Source organism: Dromaius novaehollandiae, chromosome Z (genome assembly GCF_036370855.1).
Source record: "Dromaius novaehollandiae isolate bDroNov1 chromosome Z, bDroNov1.hap1, whole genome shotgun sequence".
NCBI classification, from domain to species: Eukaryota; Metazoa; Chordata; class Aves; order Casuariiformes; family Dromaiidae; genus Dromaius; species Dromaius novaehollandiae.
Genome location: NC_088132.1, coordinates 73,164,950 through 73,188,532, shown reverse-complemented (window position 1 = coordinate 73,188,532; position 23,583 = coordinate 73,164,950). Strand labels below are relative to the sequence as shown.

Sequence of the window (23,583 nt, the reverse complement as noted above, 5' to 3'; positions counted from 1 at the left end):
GAGAAGTTTGGGGCAGGGAGCTTCCCCACGGGGCGCCGGGCTGGGGAGAGGGACGCCGGTGGGGGCCCGGGGGTCCCGCTTGGCAAGCCCAGCTCAGGAAAAAGCCTTGTCCGACCTCTCCTGTCCCTGCGGCTGGTGCCGCCCTTGTCCAGGACCCAGCGATGCTCTGGCGGGCCGTGCCGCAGGCGGGTGCAGCGGTGCTGAGGCTGCGGGGAGCCCGGCGGGGCGCGCGGGGGGTCCCGCTGCCGGGGGGCTGTGCGGGGCCGTGCCAGGCTCGGCGGGGAGCGTTTGCGTGCGAATGCCAGCAGAGGGGGCCCGGTGACCGGTGCTGTACGCCGTACGCTGCACGCTGTACGCCGCCGCACGGGGATGCTGGCACGGCCGGGGCACCACGCGCCGCCGGGGCAGGAGAGGGCTGGGAAGGGGATGGGCGTCGTGTGCGGCCTGCCCAAATCTGCCGCGTGCTCTCCTTAGCCGCCCGGAGAGCAGGGCCACGCAGAGCAGAGGGGACACGGTGTCTGCACGGGGGGGGGCCACGTGCTGCCATCATCGGCTGCAGCGGGCCACAGTGCTACCGTCCCTGGGGCAGAGGGGAGGAAGGGACCGCAGACACAGAGAGATGGCTCTCATGGGTGCATGACCACACCAGAAGAAACAGCAGAGCAAGGGTTGGCCAATGCCAACCCTTCACCCTGAGGGAGCCCTGGATGGGTCTCCCTGCAGGAGAGGGTTTGTCTTCACCGCCCCGTCCCCTGAAACCTCCATCCCTCCTGTGAGCTACCAGCAGCGGCTGTCCCCATGTGCTGGATCTGCTCTGGGGCCCGGGGCTGCCACACATGGCCGTGGAGGTTCGCACGCCGTGCAGGAGCGTGGCTGGCACCGCAGGCACAGCCCTGCCTGCCTGCCGTAGGTGGGGGGTCATGCCCAGAAGCTTCCCGTCTTGTTTTCTGGGTTCCCAGAAGGCAAAAACAAGCCCCAGAGTCCCCAAAGCTGGTGACTGTTTAATTGGTAAAAAATGTTTCTGGAACGCAATGAGCGGAGGTAGCGGGCTGCCGGAGCGTGCCAGACACAGTCACCTCCGCACCGGCAGCGGGGCCGGAAACCTGTCAGCCCCGGAGGCGGCGGGGAGGAGCGCTGCAGGTGCCAGGAGCGGGGTGCCCTGGGCACTGCCGGCTCTCCAGGCCGTGCAGAGGGGCCACATGGGGCACAGGCACAGGAGGCACGTACCACACTGGGTCACCGGGAGGTCTAGCGCTCTGGCACAGCCCCAGAAAAGCATGTGGTGGCTCGGGCAGGCAGTGGGTCCCTTTTGCTGTAGGTGCTGCATGGGCTGGGGGTCATAAACGGGTTTGGTAGTGGGAGGCTTGGAGCGGGAAGGAGGCAGGAGCCACGCACAGGGCCTGGCGGGCTCTCCCCACCGTGGCACTGGAGGAGGAGAGCTCCTCAGGAGGACACCTTGCTCCAGAACATCTCCAGAAGGTCTTGTCCTCCAGAGTCTGAGGCCACGTGGCTGCTCTGCAGCCAGGGAAGAGCTTCTGGGAGCTCAGCAGCTCCCTGGTGTCGTCCATCCTTCCCTGGCTGCCGCCAGCACATTGGCACTGTACGGTGAGGAGACGGAGGTGAGCGCGGAGCCGTCCCAGGCGCCGAGGGGGCCCGGCCTGGCTGTCGGGCCAGGCCAGCATGTGCGGCTGCGCGGGCCGAGAGCAGCGAGCCTGCGGCATGAGATAATGCGCGGGGATGGCTTGGTGCACGCGGGGCGACCTCTGCATTTATGGGCTTCCTGTGCTCTTGTTGTCAGGGTAACCTGAAGGACTCCTTGTTTGTGTTTGGATTTTACGTGCCAACAACGGAAAAAATGGAGCAGAGGCAAATATTTTAAAGGGAAAAATGTGGGTAATGTGGCAGCTGTGTTGTTCCTCAGGTTCAGGGCAGGTTCAGGGCAGGGGCCTGTCCATGCAGCAAGGGCAGAGACCCAACATGCCCATCAGGCAACAGGTTCACTGGGACCCACCAGCCGCCAGCGCCTCTCCATGTCCCATCACCTGACAAGAGGAGCTACACGTGTTCATGGAGTCACCAAGGCACGGTGGCTGGAAGGGACAGCGGTGGCTCAATCTAAGCCCCGCAAAGCAGGGCCATCCTCCAGGAGGTTGCTCATTCATCCCAAATGCCGGGGCCGGCCACGGAGAGCGAGGTGCCGGGGCCAGGCAGGCGAAGGCCCGCTCATGCCCCAGCTCGCGGCCGTGCGCCGGGGCTGCTCTGCTGCGGGCTCCCGCTCTTCCCTCGGCCCTGGGCCTGCCAGGCGCGTGGCACTTTCTTGGATGGCGCAGCTCCTGCGTGGCCCAGGAATGATCTCCTGGGGTTATTTCTGACTCACAGGACAGGAAACATTTAGGGGTTTAAGCCGAGATGAATAATGTGCTCATTTCCTTGTGCCGACTACAAAGCACCTGCTCCAGGGGATTTATGGAGTGCCGCGCTCTCACCCTCACAGCACCGCTGCCCGCCCGGATGTTTTTATTTTCCCAGGATGGCTGGCGAGTGCCAAGGCCTGTTTTCCTAAACACCCCGCGCCCTCCCGTCACGTTTCCCCCGCAAGGAGGCTGAGCGGAGCCGCGGGCGGCCGCGCGTGCCCAGAGTCCTGTTGCCAGTGCACGCGGGGGTCTGTGACCTGTCTGGTCAGGACAGGTCAGGAAGACCTGGCGCTGCAAGCGCCCGGGGCAGCAGCGGCACAGGGAGGGCAGGCAGTGCCAAACCGCCAGCGGGGGCAAGGGGCTCGCTCTCTGCAGGCAGCTCTGGCAAGAGGCGTGCGAGGGGCGCGCAGCCAGGGCATCCCTGTAGGGCGCTGGCGTGTGGGGGGCAGCATAGGGCAGAGCTGCAGCCGCAATGGGAGGGCTGGAGAGTGCGAGAGTGTGAGGGAGTGTGCGAGGGAGTGCAGTGGCATGCGAGAGCGCAAGGGCATGTGAGAGTGCAAGGGCATGCAAGAGAGTGTGAAAGAGCAGTAGGGAATAGGAGAGAGCGCAAGAGAGCAAGAGTGTGAGTGCAAGGGAGTGTGAGAGTGCAAGGGCATGCACAGGAGTGCAAGAGAGTGTGCACTGGTGCAAAAGAGTGCAGGGAGTGTGAGAGAGTGAGGGAGTATGAGGGAGCATGAGGGAATGCGAGAGCATGCAAGGGAGGGCAAAGAAGCGCAAGGAAGCATGGAGGAGCACGAGGAAGCATTAGGAAGTGCAAGAGCCTGCAAGGGAACACACAAGGCGGGGGCACGTCCCGGCGCCGCTGGAAGGGCTCCCCCAAGGAAGCAGGGCACCCGCGGGGCTGCCCAAACCGTGGGCTCCAGCATGTCACGGCGGTGGGGCAGAGGCACCCAGGTGGGGGACACCAGGCAACGCCTGCCCCACGGCAGGCTGGAGGACCCGGAGACACAATTCCAACTGCTGCTTCAGGCCGCTGCCGGTCTCCAATCCTCTGGAGCAAAGCAGAGGGACCGACCTCCTCGCTCCCGTCCCGTCCCAGGGGCCCCAGGCTCCTGCCCTGGGGCAGAAGGCAAATCGGCACGTGGGAGACGAGGCTGGGGCTCGTCAGCCACAGAGGCACGCAAGCTGCTTGTGCAGCATGCAAGAGGTGCTGCTTCCCCTCGGGCTGCCAGACTGGAGAGTAAGGTGGCTTCAGGATTTTCCTCGTGTCCCATCTGCTTCGTCACCTTCCTAAAGCAACAGTCCCTGTTTCTTCTTAGCCAATGCCTTTTCCCAAGGCCACCGTGCTCCTCTTCCCTCTTGCTCTCCCAAACTCTTGCCACCCCCTTCTTGTGCTGGAGGGAGCAGCAGGACCCTGCTGACCCGGGCTGTGTCCCCGATTTGCACCGGCGCTTTGCTCCCCGCTTTGCAGCCGCCGTGAGCACAGCCGTGCTGAGCCACCACATGTTGCGAGTGGCGCGGGGAGGCGGACGTGGAGCCAGGCGCTGCCAGCCCCCCTCCATCCCGCCGCGTTTGCCCAGTGCTGGGGGTCCCAGTGCCCCACGGGCCTCGGACATCTCCCTCCTCTCCCGGTCGCGGGTGCCCTGGGGGAGCCAGAGAGCCACAGAGACCATCCGGCGAGCTGTGCCCCGACCCCTCTGCGTGGATTTTGCTCCGATGCCCTTTGTGCCCCCGGCAGACACTGCGGGACAAGCCCGGCTGAAGGCAGCACCGGCACCGTGTGAGGCAGGCCCAGCGCAGCCTGGCGATAAGTTGGGGGTTTTTTTGGCTGTTTAGAGAGAAAATAAGAGTGCTTGTGGGGAGCAGGAGCCAAGCTCCCCAGTGCCTAAAACAGCAATCGCAGCACTTCCTTGGATTTATGGTGTTTGCTTTCACAATGCCAGCCGGGATCCTGTTTGCTTCCTGCTCTGCAGCTGCAGCCTCAGCTGAAGGCTCTGGAGATTCAGGTTTTATAACACTCCTGGATCCTGCCGATGGCAACTTGTCCATCATCTTTATTACCCGCGTGCCTCCTGCGGGGCTGGGGCGGGCCCCCGTCACCCCGGCCGCCCGCCCGCTCGGGCACCGCAAGCACTCCCCGCACTGCCTGCACCCTTGCAAAGCTGCATCCCACGGCGCTGCCGGCTGGAGTCCCGTCTCCTGCCTCGGGGCGCCATCCGGGAGACACCGGAGGAGCCTCTGTGGGGAGAGAAACGTGGCAGCGGCGCGATGTCCGCAGCAGCCCCAGCACCCACAGGAGGGAGTGCGGGGTGCGGGCAGGACCTGCCCCCACAGGGATGCCCACGCGCTCCTACTCGGACCCCCTTCGCCAGCCCTGCCAGGGCGCAGTCAGACGCCTCCGGCTCCCCTCCATATCGGCATGCTTTCCCTTTCCTTGTCCTCCGTATTCATCCAGCTAAGCGCTTCGGCGGAATACCCATAGGCTGCCATCAAGATATTAACCTTAACCCTCTCTTTAGGAAACGGCAAAGGTTGAGCTACAGAAATCCCAGGAATGTTTTCCCGCGTCCCTGTCGGAGCAGAGGCAGTGGCCTTTCTTGGGGCCTCAGTCTAAACCCTCTGCAGATTTTTGGGGTCCTTCTGGAAGCCCGGGCAAATTATCTCCAAATTAAAAACACCACTTGTGGTCAGTATTTGCTCTACTCAGTGATGAAACGGTGGTGGATTGCTTCGTTGCGGTTGCTAGCGCACCGCACTCCTCTTTCCAAACACACCGTAGGAATATTCATTTACCGCCCCGATGATGAACGCTTTTACCCGCCTTGCACAACAACAGCTCGGTACAAAAGGGCGACTTTCATTCGTTACTGATACGCTTAATCAGTCCCGCTTGCAGCCCCATGGTCAATAGTTTATTCATGGCTACCATGAACTTCTCCACTTTATTATCAGCCTTTTCCAAGTGATGTTTTACTTGCTGCCATCTGCTTCACCATTTTTTCCCTTAGTTTAATGTTTGTGTTTGGGAATACATGCTTTTGCTTGCTTTCAGTGCAATGAAAGCAGCATTTTAACCAAAGCAGCCCTCTTTCAGGAGATCCCTATGCACACAGGGAAGCGGTTTTAGAGGCTCCCCTGACCAGAGAGCTCAGCAGCATCCAGCCCCGGGGACGTGCTGATTTCTGCGCTCCCAGTCTCAATACCCCATCCATGATGACATCCCGGACACAACGATATCCCAGCCATGGTGACATCCTGGCCCCAGCAATCCGGCCCCAGCGACCTCCCGCTCGCATGCAGCCCCTTTCCCGGGGCAGCCGGTGTCCAAGCCCTTGCCACGCATCGCGACCCCGCTCTGCTGGCTGGGACCTGCCGTGAAATCAGAAGGTGGCGAATCCAAAACGGATAAAAGGAAATATTTTTTCACTCCCTGCTTAATTAGCCTGCCACAGGAAAACATTCTGGCCAAAATTTAGCAGGATTCAAGGAGGGATTGGACATTTATGTGGATAACAAAAATATCCAGCTATAATAACAGATGCCAACACAAATTCTGGAAGGGATATTGAGCCTCACGCGTCAGGGTGTAAACCTATCCCAAACTTTTAGAAAGTGGGAAGCTTAATGTAGGGGCAGATGACCCACATATGCCGCTGCTACTGCAAATGCATCCTTCCCAGAGCTGGCCGAGCCATGGCTTGGACCATCCCCGGGGTCCTGTTTCCTGCTGCCGGCAGCCGCTTCTGAAGAGGGCTGCAAATTTCTCTTGGCAATTCAGCGCTGCTCTCCATCACGCTGCAGGGACGCGTGGCTGCGCAGCCCAGCCCTGCAGCTCCTTGCATCCTGGCCTCTTGCAACACTCCCGTCCTGCCTCTTTGGCCCCTATGGCTGCTGATTGAAGACCTTATCACTTTGCCGCAGAGGGGCCAGTCTGGGAAAGGGATTTCCTTTGGGGTCATGAAGGGACGGTGGCCATGCCACGTGCCCCTCCATGTCTCCCCAGGGCTGTGAGGTCTTCTCACGGCTTCCCAGCCAAGCCCCTTGTGTCCTTCTCTGGTCACTTGTCCAAACACACCTTCACCCCCTGGTTTCTTCTCCACCTCTTGCCTCCTGCATGTGTCGCCCCATTCCCGGCTTTTGCAGGGGTTGGTCTCCAGTCCCCGCCAGGGACGGCTCAGCTCTGGCTGCTCTCAGCTGCTGCTGCGTCCGCAGGCTGGGCTGCGCGGCCCTGCCCTCACGCTCGCATTGGCGGCTGCCCAGCCCTGAGGACTGTGTTGCCTCGTGAGGGCCTTCCTCACCTGCCGCATGCCACGGGCAATGCCGTACAGCCCCCTCTTGTCCGGAGGAACCAGTCGTCGCCCCTCAGCCTGTGCGGGGCTGCGAGCCTGGCTCGGTGGCACCCCGCAAGGCAGAAGCTGTGAAGGCATCACAGCAGCAGGGAAATGCAATGGCTCAGCTCCGAGGTCTGGAGAAGGGGTAAAACTGTGCCGTGGTGCTCCCTGCACCTCAAGCCAAGGCTGTGCCATTAGGTCCTGCGGTGGCTGCTGCTGAACGCCGCGCCACGGCCGCGAGCCCGAGGATGGCTGCGTGGCTCCGCAGCACGACAGCTCGGGCACCGCACTTCCCTCTGGCAGAAGGCAGGTTGGAGCACGAGTCCATGGCACTACCAGGGGACCTTTTTCTTGCTCTTGCACCAGGCCAATGCCCAGGCTACCTGGCTACGGCTGGGCTGGAGCACGCTGATGTGGTGCCTCTCCCGGCACGTTGCTCGGGTTCCTGCAAGATGAGATGCTCCCGAGATCTTGGCTGTTTTGACAGATCAGAGACAGCTCAGTGTGACCAAGAGGGGAGTCCAGCACTCTTCTTCTGGTGGCGTGCCAAGGGCTCCAGCGCTCTGCCGGTGTGCCTGTGACCCTGCCGAGGGCAACCCCGCTGGGGTGCCTTGGATCTCCCCTCACCACGAAGCCTTGCGCCCACAGGGGCTTCCAACTGGAGACATTTCTGGAGGGCATGAATCAGCTTTTCACAGCTTGTTAAAAATCTTGATCCTACCTCTTGTTTTCATGCCTTTCAAATCAGGAAATGAGTTTTACAACTTTTCCAGTGGGGCACAGCTGGTGGCCAGGGTCGTAAAGCTGAACTTTATAAATATCTCTTGTTGGGATCAGGGGAAGAGCATTAAAAAGGCAGAGAGAGAGAGAGAGAGAGAGAGAGAGAGAGAGAGAAAGAGAGGGGAAAGGAGCAAAGAAGAGAGAGAGAGGAAAGGCAATCTCAGCAGGACCGCAAAGAAGCCCAGCTCATCAACAGCCATGGCCATGAGAGTGCAGAAGATGGTGTGTGTCTGGGGCAGGCTCTGCCTGCTGCTCTCCCTCCTCCTCCAGCTGCCGGGCTCCCAGGCCAAATGCTACTTCCAGGCTAAAGGTAAGCGGCTTGGGGAGGTGAGCCGGGAACATGAGATGCTAAGATGAGGCCGTAGATTTCCCCATGGCTCTCGGGGCGGCGGGGGCCCTCCCTTGCACGCCTGCGATGTGCTAAGTGGGCTGTGCTGAGCTCAGGAGCATGATCGCAGGCCAGTGATGACTGGAAGGAGCAGTCTATAAACCGCAGAACAGCTCCCCAGGGCTCTGGCTGAGAAACAGCTTGTTGGGCCATGAAGAGCTCCTGGCAGGAGCCTGGCTGGGGCTGTGCATGCAGGACTAGCGGTGAAGGGAAGAGGGCTGCCCCTATTTCTTGTGCCACCTCCTTCCAGGGGTGCAGAGGTCCCGAATGGGCACGGGATGTGCCACCTCCAGGACAACAAGAGCCACCCGCCGTTGCCCCAAGTCTCAGGGGCCACAAGGGCAGTGGGGAGAACGGCAGGACACAGCCAGGGCGGATGGATGGGAACATCTCTCTTGGCAGCTACCCAGGCTTCCCATACCTGCAGGAGCCCAGGGAGCAGGGCTGCTGAGGCAGGGTGGAGACGACACCAAGTATCTTCTGCACCACCGGGCAGATGGGAGGTTGTGATGTTCCTCCTGTCCCCTCTTTGTGGCAGAGGGGTGCTGAGGAGGCTTCCACGCCCCCAGGCACTGACTCACGGGTGCTGATCACTGCCATTTCCTTTCCAGCTCCCTGTGAGTACGAGGGGAAGCAGTTCTCCCTCGGGGAGTCGTGGCTGAGCACCAACTGCCTGCTGTGCACCTGCCTGCACCCCATCGGCGTGGGCTGCTGCGAGACGTGAGTGAGCGGCTGCAGGGCGCTCGGGGCGGGCTGCCGCGCTCAGCACTGCCCTGCTGCGGCACTGCCTGCGGGGTGGCGCGGGGCTGGTGGCTGTGCATGTGGTGGAGCAACTGTCACAGCCCCAGGGGGTGGTGGTTGGAACAAGCGGGGTGCCAGGCCCTCAGGGAGAGGTGGGCGGGATCCCGCTCGGGTGCTAAGGGCAGCAGGATGATGGTGCTCCTTGAACAGGCAGGTGGAGAGCCAAGGACAGCCTGGGGCAGGGGCATCCCATCGCAGTGAGGAGGTGGGGTGAGTGGTCCCGCTGAGGGCTCTGGGGCCATGAGATATGACAGGAGCTGAGGCCCAGCCAGTGCCTTGCAGAAGCTGGCCTGGGGGACACCCCCGGCAGGCTGGGCTGGCAGCGGAGGGAGCCATCTGGCCGTACCAGCAGCCCGGTGGCAGATGTGGGGCCCCCAGCAATGCCCACCACTCCCGCAGCGATAGCTGACAGCACCGTGCCCTCTCCCGCAGCACCCAGCACCCCATCGACTTCCCTGACTGGTGTGAGGCCCACTACGACTCGCAGACCTGCCAGATCTCGGTGGTGCAGAAGGCCAACCCCAGCCTGCCCTGCGTGAAGAGCCTGGAGCACGAGTGGGGCTCGGCCGGCACCCCCGAGCCGCTGCACAACAAAGTGCTGGGCGCGGGGCTGAGCAGATAGAGGCCCGGCGGTGTCCCCACGCCCCCAGCATGAACCTCCGTAGTCCAGAGCGCACTTCCTGCATGTCCCAGACCTGCCCCATCCTGTAGAGACATCACTACAGCCACCTTTGAGGGAAACCACTATCCATACACTATTGTACTGAACTGACATTTACACCCTAGTGCTGCCATGGTACGGCTTTGCTTCTGCTTTCAGCTCCCAGAACCGAACCGGGCCCCTTCCCCATGAGACAGTGTGCCGAGGAGGCCCTGCACATGCGGGGGCTCCTCGCTTCCCATCCTCCACGGCCACATGCCTGGCCAGGGCACGCAAGTCCCCAACAGGGCTGCAAGGCCAAAGGCTCTCGCCAGACTGACCTGGACTTGCCAGCATGCCTGCACCACCCTCCGCTCTCCCCAGCAGAGCAGGAGGGGAAGGAGTTCCTCTTTTCTCAGTGTCTGCAAGGAGGAGGGCTTGTGTAGCCCTGGGCCAGGCTTTCTCTGGGAATGCAGATCCCAGGGGATCTCCTCCCAGGTGTGCAGGAAACTTACGGCGAAAGGGCCAAATGTGTCTATATCGTGGCAGGCAGTCTTGCAGTCCTGCATCCAGCTGAGAGCTGCCAACGGCTCCCTCCTCTGAGGCCCCCAGCCCTGGCAGGGCAACCACATGGGGCTGGGAGCTCGCTGGGGAGCACCCCGGCCCTTTGTGCAGGACCTGCGCACCCCGGCCAGCCCCTTCTCTGCCCTAGAGCGCAAGGGGCAAAACCCACCTCAAGAACCACTAACCCCTCCCGCAGCTCCCAAAGCAGGAGGAGGCCCCCGGCACTGCATGCCAGCCCCGGGCAACACTGCATGGAGCCAGCCCTGGGCAGGCAGCAGCACGCTGGGTGCGCCGGAGGAAACCACTAGATGTCCCCAGCCTCTCCTGTGCTGGCTGTCCCATTCCTAGCCGCAGGGAGCGGAGAGTGGGCCGGGGAGCCTGGGTGCCCTGCTAGCGTTCAGGGAGCTGAAGGGACCTGTGTGCGCCAGGGCGGAGCCGGCGGCCCCGGCAGCCGCCCCAGCTGGTGCCATGCCTGTGTTGTGCGGAGCCTTGTGTAGATGTTTCTGTTCTTGCAATAAACGTATTAAACAAACAGATCTCCAGCCAGTGACTGTTGCATGGGGCGGGCTGGGCCTACAGTGTCACACCTCCAGAGTGGAAGCGTTTCGTCTCCACCCAAGGGACCCTTGGTCTAACTCGCCTGCAGCTGGGGCTAGCGCCTGCCACGCTCCCACCTTCCAGAGAACAAGCGGCTCCTGCTTGTGCTGGGGCCCCAGAGGGCTCAGGACAGAGCTGAGCTCAGGCGAAGCTTTCCTGATGGTCCTTGCCACCACCAGCATCAGCCAGGAGTAGCACTAGGTGCACTGCAGAGCCTGCTTCACATCGCCCAATGGGCAGCCAGAGGCTGTTAGAGATGCACCCACTCCAACCCACAGCCCCACATGCAGCCGGGTACATGGCGACACTATGCATCCCACTCCCTTGCAGCAGAGCCAGGGCTGGGAATAAGGCTCTTCGGAAGATCGAGTTTGCACGTTCAGATGTTTATTAGATTTCCATGCAAAGAGGAAAACTCTTTGAAAGGTTTGGTGGAAACGCGGAGCTGGCTGTTGAGCAGGGAGACCTGAACTCAACCCTGGCTCCAGGAATGCACAGCATACATTTTTGCTCCTGCTCTGCAAGGATCCTGAGACCTGCAGGATGCCTTCGTGACCAAGAGGGAGCCCAGATCTCTGTACTTCTCAGTCTTGGATCAACACCATTATGCTGCCACCTCGCTCAACCTCAAACTGCCAAAGCACTCGGCTACATCCAGGATACCAGCACACACCAGCAGCGCAGGGTTGGCCTGCCAGGACCTGCTTTGTCTGTGCTAGGCTAACGGGGTGCTGGGCTGGGTGCACGAGACATCCCTTCCACGATGCAGGACACGCACACCAGGACAGTGCCTCCCACCCCACTCAAGTGGCCAGCATGCATCACCTGGAAATGAGACCTCTGCTTGTGGGGTCTCCGCTATAGGGACACAGCCTTCACACAAGGCTGCTATGAGGCTTCACCAGAGGAGCTCTACTCTCCTTTTCCTGGGCTGGACCCCTCTCTCTTGGAAGCCCCTCAAGGGGTAAAGGCACGTAGGGCCATTCCCTGGTAGGCAGATCTCCTTTCTTTTCCATGCTAGGACTCGCATGTTCACCCGGGCAAGAAAGGGAGCCGGTGTCTGGCTCCCAGCTGACAGGCTGCAGCACAAGGCACTACAGCAAGCAGAGCGCTCCTCTGCCCACAGGCAGGACAGACCTGCCCGGCGCCTGCCTGGGCGTTGCAGGTCAGGCCAGGGGAGGCACAGAGGTGCACACCCCACAGCACGCTGGCTATAGTCCTGCCCGCCATTCCCACTGGCCTGCAGCACTGCAGGCTCCTACCAGCTCTCCCCACTCTCAGATGGTGATGGAGTTGGTGCTGGAGAACTGAGACACGTAGGAGGCCAGGATGGGGTTGGTGGGAAGGACTTTGATGGGCAAGTCCCAGCTGAAAGTGTCCACTTCGATCTGCTCCACCCCCGTCCAGGTGACGGCCTCCGACTGGCTCCCACGAACCACGCAAGTCCCCGCCGATTCCCTGGAGGTCACAAACTCAAAGTGCAGCCTCCACTTCAGGGACACTGTGGGCAAGAGCGGGGTCAGCAGCCAACGCCACAAGGGACAGGGACAGCAACTGAGTCAGTGCTGGCTGCCCGGGCAAGGGCACAAGCAAATATGCCCACTCACACAGGCCCAGCTCCCTCCCACATGACACAGCCCTGCAGAGGGTTTGCCAACAGGGGCAGGGCGATGACAAGGCAGGGCTGCCTGTAACACAAGGGGACATCGCAGCCCTCCTGCAGAGAGAAGCAGGGGCAGCTCCCTTCCCCGGTGGCCACTAACCGATGTTGGTGGTGAATCCCGGGGTAGAGCTCAGCGGGATGGGCAGGCTGAAGCTGCTCTGGGCCGTGTGCAGGCAGGCCTCCTGATGGCGGGCGTGCGTGCTGTAGGAGACGGGCTGCCCCCGCCGCCGCTGGAACTCCTCCTGGATGCTCTCCTCCGTCTGCAGGCTCACAGAGTACTGCAGGGCAACAGGCAGAGTGCTCGCTTTCACACGCTCGCACAGCCATGGCTCAAAGCCCTGGGGCCTCCCATCCCCCAGATGAGCACCAATTTGGAGCCCTTCCCCACCTCACACCCCAAAAGGACCTCAGATGTGAGGCCTCACTAGAAACCCCAGAGAAGCTTAGTGCCATCCCAACCACAACCTCACTCTCCCACACCTGAAACCATGGCTCTGCCCCATCCTCTCCGCACAGTGAGCCCGGAGCCAGCACTGACCTGCAGACATGGGATGTCTCCTTCTGAGAAGTTAAATGTCCCAATGACATCCTCTCCGATCTTATACACTGTTTTAAAGATACAGAATGTCCCCACCTTCCCACGAGTGTTGCTGATGTTATACAGGTCTGTGGAGAAAGCAAAGCGGAGAGAGTTGCAGCATAACGACTGCTCCATACAGCAATCTGGAGTCATTTAAGAGCCCACCACACAGCAATCCACACCTGCTGCCTGGGAACGGAGGACAGGCCCCGGGAGGGGGCATTCCCTTTGAGGTGCCTGCAGCGAGCAAAAGCAAACCACACAGTGTGATATGTCAGGGAAGAGGCTCTGCCTGGCTGCAGTAGGAAGAATCTGAGATGGGCAAGGAGGAGGTTATGGGATGATCCGAGCAGGTCCTGATGGAGCTGTTCCACAGCACCAGCTGGAGCTTTGCTTAGCTAGCAAGAGATTTTTGCAGGAGGCACTGAGCTGGGAAGGGGGCTCTGCCAAGGGCAGGCACGCAGGCATTGCCTGGTTCATGCACAGGATAGGACAGCAGGATCAAGCAGGGAGAATGACCTACGCAAGCTGCGTCGGGAGGTGGCCACCATGAGCAGTTCTGTCGCCAGGTCCGCCAGGCGAGAGTCTTTCTTCAAGCCCTCCTCCTCCTCCAGGAAGGGGTTGGAGGGAGCAACGGCCTCATCCTGCGGGAACTGGTAATCCTTGAGCCCTGGGGAGAAGTTAAGAGTCAGTGGGGTAGGGCAGGGTGCGGATAGGCCCGTGTCTGAAGGGACGACAACGCTGTGGCCTTACCGTGCAGGACAAGGACACGGAAAGGTACACGCAGGAGCTTGATGGGGGAGTTCACACGCTGGCAGCCGATGGTTAGCTTGTACACGTACTTCACTGACTGTCCCCGAAAAGAAGGAGGGCCATCTATGGGCAGCGTCTCACTGTATGAATCTGCAACGAGCGCAGAAGGGATTGCTTTCCAAGGCCAAACAGAAGTTCCTGGAGCTGTTGCTCAGAGACTCCCTGCACTGATGATTAGGAAGAGCAGCAGGGCTGAGCTAGGAGAAGTGCAGGGTGCTTTCTGCCACCTCCTCTTTCCCACAGCAGGCCAAACACATCCCCTGCAAGAGTGCACTCTCGCTCACCTCACATCACATGTGCTGCCATTCAGACACTGCTTCCAGCATACACAACCGCATGCACCAATTCTGCCTCAAAAGAATGTGAAAGATGTAAAACCCAGGAACACAAGCACATGAGAACTGAACTTACTCATCACAAGTTCAACCTGAATTTGCGTTTGCATACTTCCTTTATGTGCTGCCTAACAACATTTTCAAGATGAAGTCACATGCTGTTTTCCTCAGGGCTTTGCCTCGTTCATGCACAAACAGTATTGAAGGGACAGAGATGTTGATCAATATTTCTTTTTATATTCACTTTACGCAACCCCCAAGCTCAAAAACAAAAATTAGTTTCCTGCTGGGCTTTTCTGTGAGGCTTACCAACAGTGGGTATAAATGACCAAGAAATAATTAACAACCCTCACGGTAATCTATGGATGATCCCCCTTTACAGACTGACAACTTACACCATAAAGACTCTGATTATGTGACCTCTGAGATACTGGGGTCTTGCTCTACACAGCATTCAGCCCTCTCAAAGCCCCTATCCACCACACAAATCTCAGTGCCTCTCAATACAGTGTGAGCACTTCTGCAGCTTTCCCAAACAGCACACTGTGTAATAAGAACGATGCAAACAGCATTCTGTGGAAAGTCTCCATCTACCTGGCTTGCCCACCATGATGCAGATCCCCCCTGCCAGAGGAAGGGTAGCATCCTGCTGTTAAATCACAGATCCTTCCCCAAATCTGGCACATCCTAAACTTTGAGGCTTAGATTAAAAGATAGGGTTACATTTTAAATATAACTTCCAGATTTAAAAAACAGGACTCAAAGGAAAAAACAACCCATAGTAGTGCCTAGAGCTCTGCTGCCAGGCGCTCGCACCTAAAAATGCAAGGCAGTCCTGCGGGAACAAGGCTAGGGTGCAGCTAAAGCTGAGACCTGTCAGGGTCTGAAAATATGACAGGGATGAAAACATGATATTTCAAAGGAAGGTTCAGGAGTGCTGCAGCAGACTGCTGTAATCCCCTACACCAGCTTTCATGGACTCATGCTTGGCTTAACAAAAGTGCCCAGGAACATCTTCAAGCCCAGTCAAGTTAACTTGAACGCAGACCAGACTTGAACAGACGCAGCGGGGAGGAGAACGGGAAATGCACAGCCGCTTGCTACCTGGCACAAGAATGCCGAGACTCAGGAAGACCCAGCTGCAACACCGGTCCCAGGAAGAAATGCATTCCTGGCACTCCAGGTGCCTTCCTTGATCCACCCTGCTGCACCCTCTGGCTGCGCTCCTGCCCTGGGTCTAGGCAGCCTTCACTTCCTCCTCTCTTTATGATGCATCGAATATTTAAAGGTATTACAAAATTGAAGAGGAGGCAAAAACAGCCACAGAAATTACTTCAGGGCTTGAGAAAACGTTTAATGGTGATAAGTTTAAAGAGCGTGGTCTGGGCAATGTGTCCAAGTGATGAGAGGTGAGTCGACTTCGAAATACAGGTACCAAAACAAGGGGAAAATATGGAAGAATAAGCTTGTAGGCAACTGAATATAAGGCCTTTTATCAAAAGACAGCCTCACACAACCTCAGCTATACATGCCAGCTCTGAGGATATTTTAATAACATAGTACTTCACTGAAGCAGAATTAAGATTTCTTAGTATTTTTTTGCCTTTCCGAACCGTGCAACAAAACTCAAAACTTCTGGAAAACAGGAAATGAAAAATTAAGATACACACCCACACAGCCTTAACTCTGCCTCCACGGAGCTGGCAAGAGCCCCCAGGAATGATCCGCAAGCATGCCAGCTGCAGGCTTGCACGAGGGGAGCCGAGCTGCATGCCGACAGGATCGGTGTGAGCAGCCTGGCAGAGCTGGGGCTGTGATATCAGGAGAAGGGGATGGGCCAGGCCCCTGTGGAGCCTGACTTCTGCTTGTAACCAAAGGAAGGAAGCAGGACTCCACACAGGGGTCACTTCATCGCTGCAGCTAGCTGCCCCGGAGAAGCAAGGTGCAATGGGAAAGGAGCAGTGGGTTTAGGTGCTAAAAAGCTCTGCCACCACACTGTGCCACACACAGTGGCATCGCACATGACACATCCAAGAGATATGTGCATTGCATAACCAAGGGGAAAAGCTGTAACATGCAGCAAAGGCATCTCAAAGCATAGCCGGCACAGTGTCTTTCCGGAGGGGCTGTTTCCAAACGCAAGGCAGACACAGGCTGCTCATGTTCAGTGTAACCAGAGGCAGAGTGAGCACACACAACACACTACATCACTCCGAGGGACACACTACCACTAGCTTAGCTGCAGGCTAAACAGCTTTTACCTGCAACAGGCAACGCACAAAGAAATCCCCTTACAGTCCACCCCAACCACCTGAGCCCTGGAGCCAGGAAAAATTGTTGACAAGAGGCTTTTCCAGAGACTTCCGAGCCTGTCTGAATCATTCCAGAAAAAGGGGCTCCCCCTGCTCCTGGAGAACAAATGCTCCAGCCCAACACTTGCCAGCAGCAAGGAGCACAAGGGAACCCAGGTGAGAGTCAGGGCATTTGAGATTGCTGCCTCCTCCTCCCTGGCACAGCCGCTTTCAGAAGGCACAGAGGCCGTTGGCTCTGGTGTGGCACGGCCAGCTCCCAGCACTGGCACGCTGCTGTAATTAGTAAGTGAATGACTAGATAACAGGATAACTGGATAATACGGGTTGCAGTTTAGGACACATACCCAGTAAACATTCCTGGATAGCACTGCACCACCCTGCTAACCATCTAGCTGAGCCAGGTTCGTTTAGCCCTGTCCGTTGTTTTGTCCAGTCAGGCTCCTCGAGGCCTACAATGGCAGCAGGTCACAGCTTCAAAACCAGCATGTTACAGCTCATGGCTCCTTGGTCTCGTCTGCAGCTCTGCTCTCACCTCCCCAGAGCTGAATGCTCCAGCAGAAGCCCTTCCACCACAGGCACTGCATCTCCGCTCCTTCACTTTGTGACTTGAGGAACCTCTATCACCCAGTCACAGCAGACACCCAGGACAACCTGAAGAGCCTGTCCATGTATAGCCCGTAATGCTCAGTGTCATGCCACTGCAGGACCATGGGCTGCTGAAATGCAAAGGAGGCCTGTCGTGAAATGACAGGCTCAGGCATAAGTCTGCCAACTGAGATAAAGCACACACTTGTATTTTCACAGCTGTCTATTCGGGCAGAAGCCCCTGACACAGGAAGTTGCGTGAAACTAGGAAAATCGGTTACTGCAAATTCTCTGTGAAAAGAATGAAAATTTATCTAAAAAGCAAATGGGAAAGTAGCAATGAAGGAGAAGCTGAAAGGGGGCCCAGTGGAAGAACATAGTTTGAGGGTTTTGAAGGGATGGAGAGCTCTGAGCCGCAGAAGATCGGAAGTGCTTGCTTTCATGGCAGAGAAGTCAGGAAAACCAGGCCAGACAAGACTGTGATTTGAAGGACAGCCATAACCTTCAGAGGAAGCATGGACCTTCAGAGGATGCCAACTACATTCCAAGAATATTCCAGTGCAGCCAAAGAAAAAAAGGCAGGGAAAAGCAGGTATGTGTTTCTGTTCTTTCAGCTGCAGCCAAAGGTATTTCAAGAGCGTTTCACGCCTTGCAGCTACACAATGGGCCTGTGGCAAAGGACATGGGCCGGGGCAGAACTGAGGGACACTTTGCAGTATGTAGCCCTGGTAAGCTGGAGAACAAACTCTCTGGACGACGCAGCAGGGAGCGGTTCCTTAGCGTTCACACTCCCACCAGGGGACCCGGCCTTCTGTGAGCAACAGGTCTCCCACTTGCAGCACTCAGGTCTGCAAAGCCAATTTGAGAGCGGAGCTCCCAAGAGGTGAACACTTTGAGCAGAGGAAGAGAAGACAGGACTCACAGGACTTTGACTCCCCAGGATCCAGTCGCAAGTCACAGAAGAGAATCTTTGGTGGAGTGGACAGGATACACTGACCCCGCTCTCCTGGAAGAGAAGAATAACCAAGTGAGTGCCGCACAGCCTCGAGACCCACACTGAGGGGGCACTCACCATGTCCAGCTGTGCCTTACCCTCACCAGAAGGAATGGGGAGGAGAAGGGGCCAACAAGGAAACATCTCATTCCCTGGTCAGATCACGAGACGTTCCCAGAACAGCTCAACTGACAGCCCTTGTGTTTTGCTCCAACCCTCGTGTTTTGCTCCAACTTAGCACTGCTTTGATGTCCGTGCTAAAGAGGCCCTGCAGCAGCCATGCGCCAGGGAATTACACAGGGAAAGCCACACAGACTTCCTTTTTGTGTCTACGTGCACTGCCCTCAGACACACATTACACTCTGCCTGATTCCTGTTCACTGTGCTCTCACTTTCCCCTACCCAGGAAAACGAGAGAAGCACTCACCTCTGTTGGGGACGAAGACTGTCTCGTTCTCTGCCTGCACATCGTGCTTGCTGCCATCCGAGGGGGGGAGCGCTACCCGGTTCTCGCTGGCGTGAAACTGACAGTGGATTTGGGCGCTGGCCCACGCCAGCATCTCGCTGAGAGCAAAGAAGAGCAACATTCGTGTCTACACTTTAATCTGGATTAAAGCAAGTATGAACTCAGAGAACTGCAGCTTTTCCTGCTTATCTCCATGTACAATGGCTCTTCTGGAAAGAAGGCGGCCTTGCTTCACTGTCACTGAAGCCACTCTCAAAGCCCCCCTCCAGACAGGCCTTCAGGGCAAACTTGAGCTGGGACATCAACCCAACGCCACTGCTACCTCAGCTGCCTGACAGCCACTGACGTCAGGCTTCACTCAAGGTTATGTGGGCTGAGCCTGAGGGCTCTTCCTTAGCAGCAACTTTTGCAGCCCCCACTAGCTTCAGAGCCACAGCACACTGGGCATGGCACAGACGCACAGTGAGGAAACGTCCCTTCCCCCACTTAGCCTGCTGTACGCAGAAGGCAAAAGACAGAAAGCAATATAGGTCATCAGCTACCCTGTCCACAGAGAGCTCCTGAGAGACAGCATGGCCTGTGCAGAGTCCCGCAGGGATCTTCCACCAAAATTGCTGAGGTGAAGTGTCCTGAGATCCAGCCCAAGGCCTTCTTCACTTGGCCACCCTTCTCATCACTGGCTGGCCAGCAGGGCACAGCTGGGACTGGCCACGGGTATGCACTAAAGCTCTAGCTGTCACATGTAGGCCATGCCTGGCAGAAGACTTTTAGCTATCACAAATGAGAAGTGACACAAAAAACAGTATTCTGAGTTGCCTCTGGTGATGGCGTGACAACCAGGGAAATGGATGGGCATAATCAAACCGGAAACGATGAAGACCTCCAACGTGGGATCAGCTGCCCCTTCACACAGCGCCTGACTGCCCCAAGCACAACACTCTCTGGGTCAGGCAGGCTAAATGCCCCCTCCCCACAGTATCGTCCATCCCAAAAACATCAGCTTCTGCTGGACTTGTCAGACTGGAGATGGACACTCTGGGCCAACCCCAGGAGTGCCACAGCTCTGCTTACTCCAGAGATACCTCTCCTGGCTGCTGCGCTCTTCCCACAGGTCTCTGGGAGGCAAAAATAAGGCCTCATCTCCTGCCCTGCTCTGAGGTTGGGCCATCTTTAGCGCAAACTCCTGGGGCACCTATAACTGTATCTGCAGCACCGGGTTATGGCTGAAGCCCCAATTCAGCTGGGATGGTGGGGAGACCACACTGAAAAACCGGCACAGAGCTGTGATGGGAGAGAACGAGCATGTACCTTGATTGCTCACAAAAGGCAAGGCTTATGGCAGGGAACGCTGTAATAGCCACATTTTTTTTCCTAGAAAGCAAATGCAGATTAAAACACATGAAGTACAAAATCAAGTATGGCTCACAGACAAAACACATGCACCACAGAGAGGTCTACGAAGCAGTACCCAACCAAAGCAGTGGGTACCTGTCACCAACAATGATCGTGGAGGCTGCAGAGCTGCTAGCACACAACCCCAGCCTGGCTCTGCGACAGGCGCTGAGCAGGACCTTCAGTCCGGGCCCCTGCTCAGGGCTCACCCACTCCAAGGGCGTAAGGCACGAGCACAAGCCCAGGGTCTGCACTCTGCTAGCTGTCAGGAACCACACTACAAAACTCTGCAGTCTCCCTGCCCGTGGTATTCATTATTTCACCTGATGAGGAAACACTGAAAGGAATTCACTGGAGGGTAAAGGGGAGGCAAGGGTGTCATTTTGCTGCCTTTCTGTTCAGTCACAAGAATTGATTCCCGATATGAAAAATAGTCTTGCATTTTGGATTTCACAATAGCCTTAGCTGTTCCACAGGGTATTTCCCATGGCATCATTCACATCTTTCAGTTTCCAACCCCCTTATCTATCTTTATTTTAATAGCTGTACTATTAATTTAGTCAGTGTCTGGTTCCTCTGGTGTTATCTAGCATCATGACCTCATTAGTCTGCTGCATTCATTTCAGCTGATCAATTATGTACTACTTGATCATTTGTATGTTCTCGCTGCTTTTGCCCAAACAACACACTAGATTCTCTACCCAGTTACTGCTAACCCTACAAGTTGTAATTCTGTACCTTCAAATGCACCAGTGTGGCTTTTTTGTAAGGTCTCCTAAAAGATTTTCATGAGACTTCTGCTATATGAAAACAGAGAAATGCGCTTGTTTAAGAGATGTGTTTACTAATTTTATATAACCTTAGCATGATTACAATACCTTCAAACACAGTATTCTTGTCTATTCAAACACAGTGAATCTTGTCTTCATTTATTTTCAATACTGCACAACAAAATGCCCCTGAATTGTTTTATTTTTTTAACCAGACACACAAACAAAATTTGCATTTGCCTTTCCGCTGGCAGACCTTGCTCTTCCAGCTGGCAGGATATGAAAGGCTCCTGCCTTAGCGCTGAGGACACTTCTCCCTTCTCCCGCTTTTCCTTACAACTCCTGTAGCCTGCAACAGCCCCAGTCATCACTCCACACAGCCTTTGTGCAGAACAGCTTTGCCTTGTTTTTTTGTGCCTCATACACTACAATCAAATTCTCTTTCTGCCATTTGCTTGCTACCCTATGCTTCAAATACACGCCTCTCAGTTCTTCTGCCTGTGCAGCAGCTTTCGCCAGCCCTGAAACCTATTCCTTGAGAAGTCTATCTGTTTACTGCAGTGACTGCGCTTTGATCTGGCCACTGCTTTTACACTATAGCTTCAGTTTCTAATCCACCCATCTATTAGGTGTTCCCGTTCATATGATTTCACCTGGTCAGTTTGGTCACCTCCTTTTTTATTGTAAAAATTTCCTTTTCCTTTCTATAGGCCACAACATTCCCGAAATTCACAAATGGAGCTTCCATTACTATGCTGCGAACCTCCAGAGCTGCTTCACCTTATATCTTTGCAGTCCTACATGTTTCAGAGGAATAGGAGCTGCAGTGACTTGGTCCCAGAACAGAGCGAGAGCTCCACTTTGTGCACAGTCAGGCCAGAGCTCACCATCCCCTCACACGCTATACTCCCAAAACTGGGAAAAACAACACTACCACTTTACAAGACAAAATTCTGGAAGCTAGATGCTCATGCCATAGTTGAGTTTGAAAGTTTAATTCATCAGGCAAGCGGAAACCCGAAGAAAAGATGGAAAGTCAAGGAAGTCAATTAAAGGGGTCCTACGGTGGTAACACAACAAAACACTGCTTTGCTGCTCTTGAGACTGGAAGCACTGACAGTGAGTCCACCGGATCAGACCAGAACAGACATGTCTGAAATTCGTACCGGCAACGAAAAAATGCTGAACCATTCAGAGCCGGAAATCGATACTTCCCAGGAAGGACCCAAGAGAAGAAAGCAATCTCCAACCCCTGCAGAATCAGAAAAGGCCACACACAGAGCAACACGAGGCACAGAGGCTTTGGGTGAGTTCTTCCTATGTTGAAACACTCCCTGTGAGTCAGTGGGGAAAGCTCCTCTCTGCTCACCTTTCCTCAATGCCTACTTCAGGCACAAGGATGATACAGAGAGAGACGGTGCTCAAAGGCTGGGCCACAGAGGACATCTCTGACTGCCTCCTCCCCTCTGCAGGCACTGCTTGTCCCTTTGATTGCCAACCCCGGAAGCAGGATCACCCTGACTTGCCTGTGCAGTGCCAGGCATAAAGAGTTCCTTCCAAAACTATAGGAAATAACGATGTTGCCTGGATGTTGCCCTGTAAGCCTGCCACTCTGGTGTAACCAGACACCCTGGTTTGATAGCCAGTTTGGCTTCATTTTCTGCCAGTGACTCAGCTGCTGAGGGCACACTTGAGGGGCAGTTAGGACCATCTCTCAGCATCTCAAACTGCATACTTTCCTCTAGTCTCTCTTGGGGGCAGAAAACCAGAACTGCCTCAGTTTCAGCCCCGACAGCAAACAGAGATGGGGCCAAGCACCATTTACATAATACCTTGGGGCAGAGAAGACACCAGGGAAGGCTAAGCTGGCACTGCTGCCCCACAGCCCAGCTGTGACTACTCCTGACTGCTCCGTGCTGGAGGGACCCGGACAGTGCCACTGCAGGGTTTTGTGTGCAGAAGGTGCCACGAGCGGCGGCTGCTGTACCTGCTGGCAGAGGTGGATGAGGCCGATAAGGGGTTGGTGAAAGTGATCACGCACTCCAGCATCTCCCCCGCCAGGAACACAGGCCCACGGCCCAGCTTGGCCAGCACCTCAATCATGGCTTGGACAGCTCTGCTGTGCACCTGCCAAAAAAAACCCGATGTGTATGGAGAGAGGGCTGGATGCTCTAACGGCAGGGGGCTGGTGGCAGCAGGGCTGTGCAAACGCACGCAGGGAAGCCAGGAACAGCCCCAGTCCCATGCGGGCGCGCAGACATGCATGGAGGTCAGTGACAGCCCCAGCCATCGGCATGCACGTGTTCAGGGGCCATAAGCATAAACACGGGTACCAGGGGGCGAGGGTCAGCCCCGGCCACAGGCACAGGTACCCGGGGGGGGGGGGGGGCGAGGGTCAGCCCAGGCCATATGCACACACACACACACGCACACACACACGCGCGCACACACACACACACACACACACACACAGAGGTCCGGGGGTGGGGGGGGGCGAGGGTCAGCCCAGGGCATACGCACATGCACAGGTACAGGGGGGGCCAGGGACAGCCCTGGTCACACACACACACACACACACACACACACACACACGGGGCGGGGGGGGGGGGGGGAGGACAGCCCTGCCCCTCCCCCCAGGGGGCAGGGACAGTCCCGACTGTAAACACACGATCGCGAACACACATGGGGGGGGGGGGGGCAGGGAGAGCCCCGGCCGCGGTACACAACCGCACGCACCCCACAACCCCCCCCTCCCGGGACGCCCCGGCCCCACTTACCGCCTCGCAACGGCCCCCACTCGCCGCCCCACACGCTCCGCGCCGCTCCGGGCCCGGCTTCCCCGCCGCCGCTCGGCGACTCTCGCGCCCCGCTCGGCACCGCTCGGGCTGCGCTCGGCAACGCTCGGGCTGAGCTCGGCAACGCTCGGCAACGCTCGGGCTGAGCTCGGCAACGCTCGGCACTGCTCGGGCTGAGCTCGGCAACGCTCGGCACTGCTCGGGCTGCGCTCGGCACCGCTCGGCACCGCTCGGGCTGCACTCGGCAACGCTCGGGCTGCGCTCGGGTTGCGCTCGGCAACACTCGGCAGAGCTCGGGCTGCGCTCGGCAGCGCTCGGGCTACGCTCGGCACCGCTCGGGCTGCGCTCGGCGACGCTCTCGCC

General features: G+C 57.5%; 2 protein-coding genes across 2 annotated transcripts; one reads left to right on the top strand and one right to left on the bottom strand.

The window, feature by feature from the left end:
- The first annotated feature begins 7,693 nt into the window (after positions 1-7,693).
- Positions 7,694-9,482, top strand: MSMP (microseminoprotein, prostate associated). Its single transcript, XM_026117403.2, has 3 exons — positions 7,694-7,835; positions 8,525-8,633; positions 9,147-9,482. Exons 1-3 carry the CDS (start codon positions 7,724-7,726, stop codon positions 9,334-9,336), a joined length of 411 nt encoding a protein of 136 aa, XP_025973188.1. The 5' UTR covers positions 7,694-7,723; the 3' UTR covers positions 9,337-9,482.
- Positions 9,483-10,885: 1,403 nt separating this feature from the next.
- On the bottom strand, positions 10,886-23,303 carry RGP1 (RGP1 homolog, RAB6A GEF complex partner 1). The gene is made up of 9 exons (XM_064501207.1): positions 23,203-23,303; positions 22,413-22,552; positions 18,225-18,361; positions 17,726-17,809; positions 13,512-13,661; positions 13,282-13,428; positions 12,717-12,844; positions 12,279-12,456; positions 10,886-12,016 (listed from the first exon to the last, which is right to left on the bottom strand). Exons 2-9 carry the CDS (start codon positions 22,526-22,528, stop codon positions 11,793-11,795), a joined length of 1,164 nt encoding a protein of 387 aa, XP_064357277.1. The 5' UTR covers positions 22,529-22,552; positions 23,203-23,303; the 3' UTR covers positions 10,886-11,792.
- Between the last annotated feature and the right edge of the window lie 280 nt (positions 23,304-23,583).

What these genes read in the sequence shown, in the direction of transcription:
- MSMP (XM_026117403.2), top strand. Translation starts at nt 7,724, where the DNA reads ATGGCCATGAGAGTGCAGAAGATGGTGTGTGTCTGGGGCAGGCTCTGC. An exon ending in ATGCTACTTCCAGGCTAAAG is followed by an intron (nt 7,836 to 8,524) that starts GTAAGCGGCTTG and finishes TTTCCTTTCCAG; the next exon opens with CTCCCTGTGAGTACGAGGGG. An exon ending in GGCGTGGGCTGCTGCGAGAC is followed by an intron (nt 8,634 to 9,146) that starts GTGAGTGAGCGG and finishes CCTCTCCCGCAG; the next exon opens with CACCCAGCACCCCATCGACT.
- RGP1 (XM_064501207.1), bottom strand. Translation starts at nt 22,528, where the DNA reads ATGATTGAGGTGCTGGCCAAGCTGGGCCGTGGGCCTGTGTTCCTGGCG. An exon ending in AGTCTTCGTCCCCAACAGAG is followed by an intron (nt 17,810 to 18,224) that starts GTGAGTGCTTCT and finishes CTTCTCTTCCAG; the next exon opens with GAGAGCGGGGTCAGTGTATC. An exon ending in TCCTGGGGAGTCAAAGTCCT is followed by an intron (nt 13,662 to 17,725) that starts GTGAGTCCTGTC and finishes CGCTCGTTGCAG; the next exon opens with ATTCATACAGTGAGACGCTG.